Source organism: Anser cygnoides, chromosome 3 (genome assembly GCF_040182565.1).
Source record: "Anser cygnoides isolate HZ-2024a breed goose chromosome 3, Taihu_goose_T2T_genome, whole genome shotgun sequence".
In the NCBI taxonomy this organism is placed as follows: Eukaryota; Metazoa; Chordata; class Aves; order Anseriformes; family Anatidae; genus Anser; species Anser cygnoides.
The window spans coordinates 105,408,425-105,419,975 of NC_089875.1; the positions used below are offsets into that span (position 1 = coordinate 105,408,425).

The 11,551-nt window shown below is 38.1% G+C and overlaps 1 protein-coding gene across 4 annotated transcripts in view; it reads left to right on the forward strand.

Moving 5' to 3' along the window:
* RNF144A (ring finger protein 144A) overlaps positions 1-10,880 on the forward strand; it is a 61,888-nt gene extending 51,008 nt beyond the window's left edge. For all 4 annotated transcript variants that reach the window (XM_048078573.2, XM_048078570.2, XM_048078572.2 and 1 more), the window contains 4 exons: positions 242-449; positions 2,174-2,321; positions 3,537-3,626; positions 6,257-10,880. In XM_048078573.2, coding sequence (XP_047934530.1) covers positions 242-449; positions 2,174-2,321; positions 3,537-3,626; positions 6,257-6,388 — 578 coding nt within the window. In that variant the 3' untranslated portion in view covers positions 6,389-10,880. The remainder of the gene's footprint in view (positions 1-241; positions 450-2,173; positions 2,322-3,536; positions 3,627-6,256) is intronic.
* Positions 10,881-11,551: the final 671 nt, after the last annotated feature.

An 11,551-nucleotide genomic window follows, 5' to 3' on the forward strand; every position in this document is an offset into this window, starting at 1 on the left:
GAGTTTAGCTCAGTGAATGAAAGTGAATAATGAATCCAGACGCTATAAACTCACTTTACTTTGGTTCCTGTTTGCAAAGCAGGCCAGGTTTATGTCTAAGTGGGTAGTATAAATTAAAAGGGTTCCTTTGGAAATGTGCGTCTTCAAATGCCCTGCCAGTCAACCTCAGCTAGAATACATTGTTATGGAAGGTTGGTCTTGTAACTGCCTTTGAATGTTGTTCTTTTATATCCCTTTATAGAAGTGCTTTTGGATCCGTGTCGGACTTGGTGTCCATCCTCTACTTGCCAGGCAGTTTGCCAGCTCCAGGAATCAAGCCCACAGGACCCCCAGCTGGTCCAGTGCAAAGCCTGTGACATTGAGTTCTGCTCTGCTTGCAAATCTAATTGGCATCCAGGTCAGGGCTGTCAGGAGAACATGCCAATCTCTTTTCTTCCAGGAGAAACAAGGTAGAGTATTTCAAAACATCAAGTATTTAGAAACAAAACACTGAATATTTGAACAAATACAAATATGAATAGTAAAGAAGCACTTCCCAGACACTTTGTTTTTAAGCAGTTTCCTTCACCTAATCATTCTCCTTCTTTTAATGCTGTATTCCAAAAATGGATAGCCCTCAGCAGCCTCACCCCCTTGTCACCATTCCCAGCAAAGCACAAAATAGCTGCTGCAGCCTCTATCAGCAGTTCTTTTGCCCTAGTGGGAAAAATTTGATATCTACCTAGCTCGTGATCTTCACAGTTCTCATTGCTGCTGCTATTCTCAACAGCAATGATTGTTGGTAACATCATGCCAGACAGTGACTTTTAGAATACCCTGTCAATCATCCGAATTGGCATACATCAGGACAGTGATCTTAAGTTCTTTTTAAGGCCACAACAAGAAAACTATGAGCCGTTTCCACCAGCATACTGCAGAAAGGCCATTGTGCAGATGTTCTACCTAATGTTTGGTCTTCACCAAAGATTGTATAGCAGTTCAAGGTATCATTAAAGCCCTGGCCAACCTTGGACTTATCAGTTCATTTCAACTTTTGTTGTAACAGATGACTAGCTAGGATGCTATCATTATGAGTTCCCAGTTAAATATTTTAACTTTTGTATGTGCTTTTTGTGTGTGCTTGATCGAAACTGAAGCTAACTGAACTACATGGAAGGATAGAAGACCTGATCTATTTTCGTTAGTGTTTTCTTTGCTTTTAGTTCATGCTTCAGTTTTTACTCTGTTGAGGAGGGTTTTCCCTAGTATTTTGGAGCAAAATGTTCTAGTAGCAGTTTGTGCTGCATGCATTTGGAGTTTCATTTACGGTTTATGTATTCAAAGCATTTTTCTGTGATTTGGTTTCCCCTAGTGTGACTAACAAGAGTATGTCCTTTTATCCAGCCATCGGGTAAACATGGTAATCAATCAAGGGTCAGTCCTGTTTTTCAGCAAATTGTTGATACCCTACCAGTCACTCTTGTATCTCCCGCTGGCAGTGGCTGCAGGAAGCAGCACATTTTAGTTGTTGCCATGCATAAAGGCTCTGCAGGTTAGAAAGACACTGAAGGGAAATAAATGTTTTTCCACTGTTTCCTCTGTGTTTTGTCCACTGTTTGAAGGGACATCCTACAGTTTTGCATAGTGGTACAAGACAACAAGAGGTGATGCTGACCCTAACTCATTAACTGTGATTCATTAGGGCAGTGTTAGAGATGAAGAGATCAGCTTTGAAACAACAGCATGTCTCAAAAACCTCATGTTTCTTTCTCAAGAAAGCAGAGACATGAGATCTCAAGGTTTTTTGAAACGCCTTTTATACTTAAAGAGGGGTTATAAAAACTATGGAGACTGACTTTGTAGGTGGGCAGATAGTGATAGGGCAAGGGGTAGTGTTTTTAAACTAAAAGAGGAGGGATTTAGATTAAATGTTAGGAGGAAATTCTTTACCCAGAGGGTGGTGATGCCCCATCCCTGGAGGTGTTCAAAGCCAGGCTGGATGGGGCTTTGAGCAACTTGATCTAGTGAAAGGTATCCCTGCCCGTGGCAGGGTTATTATTAAGGTCACTTCCAACTGAAACCATTCTATGATATGAATGAAAAAGTAGGCTTAATTTGTCAGCACAGTTTTTAGAAATTCTTCTCTAAACTGACATGGCCGCACATCCTGTTAATTCTCCACTCTTTCCCACAGTTCAGTTTTTAAGATGGAAGAAGACGATGCTCCAATCAAGCGCTGTCCAAAGTGTAAAGTTTACATTGAACGAGATGAAGGCTGTGCCCAAATGATGTGTAAGAACTGCAAGCATGCCTTTTGCTGGTACTGTCTGGAATCTCTCGATGTGAGTAAATGCAGTACACTGGTTTTCAGAAGTTAAGAAGTTCATGGTTTTGCAATCCAACTGTCTCATCAATTAATACTAGGATTTGTATATTCCATTTTATTTGGCCTGTGTGATCTTAGCGTTTTTACCTACATGAGCCAGAAAATAATTATTATAAAGCAAAATTTTGTGAAACGTTTTGTTTTCAGTCTTACATAGCATCTATCATGGTGTTTTATTTTGGTTTTTATTTTTTAATAATACCTATTTAGTACTGACTTTTCAATGTTTCCCTTCTTGAAGGAGTTACAGGATGAGTATAGCAATGTTCTCAGTTCTGTGGAAGTTTGAGACAAAAACTAGATTTGGTGCATCACCATGCAGGGGGCTAACAGTCAGATTTTTTACTACTCATTGTTTCTATGGGACAAGAAATAGATCTTACATATCAAAAAGAATGCAATGTTTTCATAACACCAGAAATTTGTCAGTCTATAAGCCACAATTGTCATGTGTTTATGATTTTTTAAATCAGCCTGTTATTGTGCTCAAGGATCAGAGTATATACAATATATAACATCTGTTTCCATGTCATCCGTTTTATTTTGTAGCATTGTTAACAATAACAAAGGAAATGTTTTAGGTTCCACAAAGCTACTCAGAGTATTCAAATCCTGTGGTTGTCCCATTTGAATGCTTTACCAACAATCCTAAAGTTACAGGCTTCTTGCGTGCTCAGCTATAAGGGAGTGTTCCCTTGGTACATGGCCTGCTATCTTGGCTGGTTTTTTTTTTTTTTTTTTTTTTTTTTTTTTTTTTTTTGAGGATGGCAGGACAGACTGGGGAACGATTTCTCAAAAATCTATATTAACCTTACTTTTATTTTTCAACTAATAAAATGAACCAAGTTTGGAAAGCCTGTGATAGAAATATTATCCTTTGCTCTTTCTATTTGTGTGTGTAGTATATGCTGTGGGCGGCTTATCTTCCTGGATCCTCTTGCTCACCTGCATGCTACCATTTAAATATTCATGTTCAGAGCATTTGAGATAAGAGATTCCTTATAGACACATAACACTTCTTAAACAAACCTGTTTGTGAAGACACTTAACTGTAAACAAAGCACTTTGGAAAGGTTGGATCTGGCCATATCCACTTTACCAAGCTTTTGTCTTCCTGGTTGTAAGTTTTTACTTCTCTTTATTGTCTACCTTTCCATTTAATATTTTGTAGGATGACTTTCTCCTCATACATTATGACAAAGGACCTTGTCGAAATAAGCTGGGACACTCCAGGGCATCTGTTATCTGGCACAGAACACAGGTAAAGCTCAGATCTCTAAAAGCTCTGTGTGAGTCTACAGAGAAACAATACTGTGATAATGCCTTTCTTTGCCTTACTCATTTTAACAATGATTAAAGTTTTGTGCTGTATGGTAGCTAATGTCCATAGCAGGTTTAAAGAGGACCGTAGCTTGGACAAAAAGTTTTGGAGTGAGAAGACTCACTCATGTGGGTCTGGACAAACAGGCAAAATGAAGTGAAATTAGAAGGATCATAGCCCTCTCCCTCCCTCACCCTTGGATGCCTCTGCTGTGGGCTTGATGTTGCTTGGCTTAGGCAAAGGTATGGTAGAAAGCGTATGGGTACATAAGCTTTCTTTATATACCTGTAATAAGAGAGGATTCATCTGATATTTGAAATCTGTTCTTGGCCACAGTAGTTGGTACAAATACGTTTGATAGACAAGAATGCATGATGTTCTGGTCATTGCTGAGAAAGAAAGTGGTAATTCTCTTTCAACAAGGATATAGTTCTGCTAAACTTACTAAAGCTAATTCAACATTCATTTTCTTAAGTTAAATTTTTGAGTATTTATGCAAGGCAAGTTGATTTTGGGATTGTTTGGAGATTATATAAAATATATACTATTTTATATATATTTAATTAATATTAATATAATATATATAATAATTAATATTAATATAATAAAATATTATATATTTTATATAATAATTATATATTATTTATATTTGTTTGGGCCAGAAAGAATGGCTTGATGCTGCGTAGAGCTGCAACTTCTTCAGAAACAACTAAACTAAGTGGAAAATGAGTAACATTCAGCAAACAACCTACTTTTAAAACAAACAAACAACAAAAAGACCACAAAACAAACCAAAAAAGTAAAGTGAAACCTAGTTAAGTCTTTAATGCCATTTTGAGGCTGAAATTGAAGGTGTAAATAGGCATCTTATAAATGTTAGCAGTTGCCAGTCCAGTCCACTGAATTGGCATCTTCCAGTTTGACTTTGCCTCACCTGCTGTGCACTTTTTGCCGGGGCTGTAAAGAGGTAGGCAAGAGCGTACTGTCTCCAAAGAGCAGTATGGGGACAGTTACAGCTCACAGTTTGTAAAAGAGATGAGAATTCAGTTTCATTTTATGTCTATAGCAAATGAATGCAGAGATTAGTAAGTGGAAGTTGCATCAGATTGTCAGCACCTCCAAAAGAAGAATGAGTAATGAAACGTGCATGCCACTGAAGCTGGAAAAGAAATTGCTCTTGGCAAGAGATAAAGTTGTTAGGGCAAGGAAGTTTGACCTCTTTATCCCTAGACAGCCAAAAGCCGAAAGAAAAAATTTAGCGTAACTGAGGCAGTCTGAAGGCAAGAGCTTCCCTCTTCGCTGTGACCGCTGTCCCACAGCGCCATCTCCTGCAGCCAGCGCTTCATGTCAGGTCCCCTCTCCAAAAATCCTTGGCTAGTGGAATTGCAAAAGAAGAAATACGTGGTAATCACAAAGAGAAATGGTCCGTGGCAGACAAAAGTACTCGTAAATCATTCCTTCTATTCCAAGGCAAATTACTCATTTGCCAGCTAGTTGAAGCGGCATATCTAGCACTGGCTAGAAGAATTCGTAATGAGTGCTGCACTCTAATTTCATTTTGCCTTCTGTAGTGAGGTTTTGCTGGCAGATTAGCATTCCACTCCTGCATCCATTATTCAAAATTATTCACAGACACTCTTACGTGAATAAATCTAAGTGATTTTTTCAAATAATTTGCAGACATATTATTACGATATTACTGTTACAGCTGCCTATGGCGAACAGGAAAACTTCTTCAGGCAATGACCCTCAACTTGAATTTTTGTAAACAATTTTCCAAATTAAACCCTGTAGAAACTAACAGTTTGGCAAACTAACAGTTTGGCACACTAACAGGACGGGTAGATCTGAGGTTCTCTGCCCCTTCTGGAAGGAGGGTGATCAACAAATGTAGGTGAAAAAACAAATGCTTTTAGATAGAGTTAGGTCATATCCCCTTAAACAGCAGGATTAGCTCAAGTCTGAATGCAAAAAAAAAAAAAAAATAAAAAAGAAATCGCTATATGCAAAGTTTTTCTTTAGTCCGTAGTTTTTGTAATCTCTGGCTGAGATTCCCAAGCTTCTGTTTTTGTTGGTGGAAAAAGACTGTGGGAGTCTTCCTGGGTTCTCCATGAACAATGCCAGAACATGGGCGGCTGCTTTTTTGGAGCTTTCTCCAGCAAAAAGGAAAGCACCTGAAGTGGGAGTCTGTCTTGTAGTCTTGATCCTGATATTTTATTTAATATTTAGGTTTGATCAAGAAAAAAGTACCTAGTGAACTGTTTCATTAGTCGTTCCAGATACAACAAAACTCAAAACGGCAATAGCCATCTGCCTTATGTTGTATGACGGAACTGAGTTGTACAGCACAGTTCTGATTAGAGCAATGAAACAAGAACATTTCCTCACTGATCTCACTCATGCTTGCTGATTTTGGCAGTTGACTGTAGCATATGCACAGGGGGAAGTCCTGGCTCTGGTGAGGCCAGTGGCAGTTGCTGAGATCCTTTTGAAGGACACTGATGATGTGCTGATGTCAGCAGGATCTAGACAAGTGTTTTTGCTAACAGTTCTATTCCTTTCTCTTTCAGGTGGTAGGAATTTTTGCAGGATTTGGTCTTCTGCTTTTGGTGGCCTCCCCCTTCCTTCTACTTGCTACACCATTTGTTCTGTGCTGCAAGTGCAAATGTAATAAAGGAGATGATGACCCTCTACCTACCTAGACCGAGAGAAGACTGGGCTCATCACAACACGTGTTTTGATTTTATTATTGCTGTTGATGTTTCCCTCTTGCACTTACGTTGCTGTAGCCTTACTTGCCCCGTTCTGCTTTTCGTTTACTCACAGTCTTGGTTCCAGGAACTGTTGCATAGATCAAATGATAATAGACAAGGAGGGTAATGGAAGGCAAGTTCGGTGCTTCAGGGAGACCATGGACCCAGACAGCTATCTGAAATGAAAAAGTGATACTGCTAAAAGTAATACAAAAGGTTTCTCCAGCCCTGCTGGTGGACTGGGAACTGTGCTGAATGACATGAGCAACACAAGCTAAAAATGCACACAAATCTAAAGTTTCTGCACACTTGTTTGCTTCAGAATTCAGTGTCTTATTCCTGTATATTTTTAAGTTGCCTGTCATTTAAATCAGTTAGTCAGTTTTGTTTGACTTTACCATGTTTATTACTCATGTTTTTGTTAATGCCATCACATCTTTTTTAATGTGTATTTTTCCAAGTATAACAAAGTCAATAAGGTGCATATAGGCCATCCTATGCCTTTCTTGAAATTTAGGGAGGGACAGAGGGACAATGTTGGTCCTGTTGCCTTCCAGGAATTTTTTGAAGTCTTATTAGAAATTTGATTGAAAGTACATTATTAAAACAAATTGATGAATCTGTAAGGTTGAGTGGTGACTCAAACCTGCTATCTAATCAAGGTTCTTTTAAAAATGCATTGATGGTATTGATTACTGCTGGACCACTAGTTTCTCTGAGTTGTTGTTTTTTGCTGTTGTTTAGGGTTCTGCTACACTTACAGGGCTACATAACTTCTAATCCAGGTATCTTAATCTTTTTATATATATATATATAACCCTATTTAAACCAAATGTGTAAATAGCTGTGCTATTGAAATATTTTGGAAGTTCAGAATAGCTTGCTTACATCTTTAGGGCGCTTATTAAAAAATACAGGATTAATTTTACTATTTAGCAGATGCTTGGGTTATCAGTGAATCTTTCCTTCTAAGTATAAAAGTACATCAAGATCATCATTGTAGTTAATAATAAAAAAATGCCTGGAATATTTGTGGACATTGTACTTAACATTTAAACTACTTAGGCCATTTTCAGAGTTAATATATGGTGTATGCTGTTAATAACAATACTGTGATGAAACAAGTTTTCATTTGACAAGTAATCACTGACTTGATATGATAGTTTTGCAGAATTCAGTGCTGTGTTTCTCCAGGGTAGTAAAGTGTGCTAGTCAACATACTGTTAATCATTGTAGTTTCTCTTTAGTAATATTTTGTTGGAAATCATTTTGCTCTGATTTTAAAGCTGGCAGAAATTTGACTAATAACATCTCTCCACAAAATATGAAGCACCTGAATCAATGTGTATGTCTGTGTGTAATACCGGAGGAAAACCTTCTGAATGGCAGGTAGACGGAAGTTTGACTGCATTTTTATCATCATTTATTTCTGTACTTTATCAAGGTACTGAGGTTGATGAATACATTGAAGCGAGGATAACTTTGCACTGAAAATGCATTAAGACCTTCAAATGCAACTGTTTCTGGCTGCTGTTACAGGCTGGGAATTTGTTTTCATATCTCAAGCATAAGGAAATTACTACTTTTTTCATTATCTTTTATTTTACAATGTCCATCTGTTAAATAAAAAGACTGTAGGGTATAATTCTGAAACAGGCCACTGTCTTTTTATGAAACTACACTTGAATTTCTTCTCCCTTTCTTCCAAGTTTAATGGTATCCAAATTCAAACTATATCTAAGCACAGATCTTAGCTGCAGGAGCTGGAGATCACCTGCAATGCACTTATTTGGCTTGATTTTAACGAGTTCAGCCATTATATTGTGAAGGAAAAGGATAGCGGGTTACCAGCAAGTCTGAACTCCTTGGGATGTGTTCAGATTGTTTATGGCAATGGTTCAAATCTTTACTTGTAATATCTACTTTTTGTTATCATAGTATTTTGAGTATGTCTTCGTTATTAAAAATTGCATAGCTGTTCCAAAATATCTGTAGGAAAGTCTGGGTAATGCATTCGATCATTGGTTGCAAAGTATTGTGTAAGCCTGGGCTGCCCCAAGTCCCACCTTCCATCCGTTGCAGAAGCAATGGAACAAATGTCCTTCTGTGAAGGAGAGCTTCCTGCAGGTAAGCTCACAAGACAGGGTGGGAAAACTTGACTTACAGTCTTTGATCCTTGGTCCTATAATTCTAATTAAATGCAGAAAATGAAATGGGCGAAGGGACGTAAGATTTCCTAGGTTGTTTAAGTTCTCTAATTGGGAGCACTAAAGAATTTCTCTGTATGTGGCAGTGGCTCTAATGACCAGTTCTACTGGGATGATAGGAAACAGCTGAGGTGCAGCAGCCTGCTAGCAGTACTTGGAGTGTCCTGGTTTGAGGTTTGTTTTCTACTGTGCCTTTCTTAGAGACAGCCTCTCTGTGGCAATATAGCAAGGCTGAAGATTTCCACAGTATTGTGTGGCCAGTTAATAATCAATGTCAAAAATAATGCATTTCCAGATTTAAAAAAGGGAAAGACAAAAATGTGGACATTTAAAGTTGTATATAATTGACGCTTGCAGTTAACATAATGTGTAATCAGAAAACTGTATTTCTGTTAGCATCTCTCTGACTCTGATCTCAACATACTTGAATTGCTGAAGATTTTCATGATATATCTTTTGATTCATCATATCCTGTCTGTTGGGATAGACTATATGCCTACATATATTTACCAAATACCTAAACTTTTCAGGTATGCTAAATATTATTCCGTCTGTTTTCTCGGGGATTTTTTTTTAATGTTGTTTTGTTTCCAAAGTAGCATACTTCTGTCGGTGATGCATTGAGTTTGGGGTGTTTTTATGTTACAGCTTCTGTTGACAGTGTGACATTTAATACTCTGAAGTTGAATTGTAAATACATTATTATAAACTCTGACATTTAAACCCCCTGACATGGAGAAGTGAATGTTTGTTTGCTTTTCAGCTGAAACTCTGTTACAACAGCTTTGTCTTTTTAGATTTACACCTGAAAAATAAGATTTACTGCATGATTTCTGTTGCATTTTTATAGCTATATGCTATTGTTTAGTTTGTTTGCATTGTCTTAAATGCTGTTTTTAATGTAGTTTGTGACAGTACATCATTTGCACGTTCTGTTGGGGTGAAATAGTGTCTTGTTTAGTGAGCTTGGGACTGAGTGTGGAGTCCAGACTCCAGAGACTTCTCATCTCCCAGACTTACCATTAGTTGGGCTGAAGTCAGTTCAGAGAGAGATCAGCAGCACAGCCCTCACCGACTTCAATGGCAGTAGCATTGGGTCTTCCCTGCATGACATTGGGCAGGTCACTTATCTCTTTTTTTCTCAGTTTAATCATCCTTTAAATGGATGGACCGATGTTCACCTACCTCACAGGAGGGTTGTGAGGACTAATTCATTGGTTTTGAGAGTCTTAAAAGATTCTCTGATGAAAGACTATATTTAAATGCTTACAGTAGCTTTATGTTAATATTTCAATTTTATTCACATTGGCTTTAATTCTAAAACCTCCTACTACTGACCTTAGCATGCCAAGAATTTGGGATGCTTTTCCCCCACATACCAAGCAGCATGATCTTTCCTCAAATACTCTGGCTTATGAATTAGGCAAAATCCCAAAATAAGTACTGAATGATACAGCTCTCAATTTACAATTGATGTCCTGACATGCAGGAAACACAATCAAAATTAGAGAAAAGCTCTTTTGTTTGTGGACAAAATAAAAACATTCATATATCAGAAAAAAAGATGAAGAACTTTCACATTGTTATGGGCAGGAAAATAGAAGTGAAGTTTTATGCATTTCATCTGTAGTGTTTTTACTGTAGAGGGATAAATGTTTAATACAGGCAGTTTTCATCCCAGTAAGGTGCAGCATGCATAAAGCTTTGTGCAGGTTTGTTTTTTAAAACCAAAGTTCAGACATTTCAGATAAAATCTGCAGTCCTGAGGAAAACAGGTAGAATGTGGTGGTTGTTGATGACAGTAATATTAAGAACGTCAAAAAAGCCTGCGTCAGTGCTTAATTGCTAATGCACTTATACTAAGTAAGGCATGCTGTTTGTGTTTAGAGCCCCGTGGTTTTCATTATTGCTTTGATTTGTGTATCTCTCTTATAAAAATTCCAGGAACATTAGGTACAGGTACGTGGTACAAAACTGAACCTTTCTTGATCATTTTATCATGGATGTATTTTAAACACGCATAGGGTAAGCATGAAGGAGTCATGCGTATGTATAAATAATGTATTCGACCAGTGTAAAAATAGTTCTGTTGATGTATTGAAATGTAAGTACATTTTGTGCCACTAACACTGTGATGTATAAAAGAGCTGTTGAATGCCTTTTAATGTTGTGTTTTGTACTTTGAATCATATTGAAGAGTTTAATTTGTAATTTGAATAGATATTTTAAATGAATGTGTCTCCTGTGATTCTTCATAGTGACTTTTCAGTGTTACATGTCCACTAAAGAAAAGTGCTTTCATTATGGTAGGACTGTTTATGCCTACCTGCCTCTCCTTCCTTCAGAGCAAGCACAGCTTTGAAGACCTCCTACCTTACTTCTGCGCAAAACTGAGGTTTCTGACACGTAGTCTCACACATTAGCCAAGAGAATGAATCTGGGTATCTCTAGAGCTAACTTAAACCACAGCCAGGTCTTCCTTTGGTCCAGCTCCTGTTGCAGGGAGTTAATATAGGCTCTACCTGGGTGAATTTCACAGAATCACAATATGGTTTGGGTTGGAAGGGACCTTAAAGATCATCTAATTTGACACCCCCCTGCCATGGGCAGGGACTAGACCACTAGACCAGGTTGTTCAAAGTCCCATCCAGCCTGGCCTTGAACACTTCCAGGGATGGGGCATCCACAGCTTCTCTGGGCAGCCTGTGCCAGTGCCTCTCATAAAGAATTTCTTCCCTGTATCTAATCTAAACCTACCCTCTTTTAGTTTAAAGCCATTACCCATTGTCTTATCACTATGCTCCCTGACAAAGAGTCCTTCCCCAGATTTCCTGTAGCCCACTTTAGGTACTGGAAGGCCGCTGTAAGGTCTACCCGGAGCCTTCTGTTCTTCAGGCTGAACAAC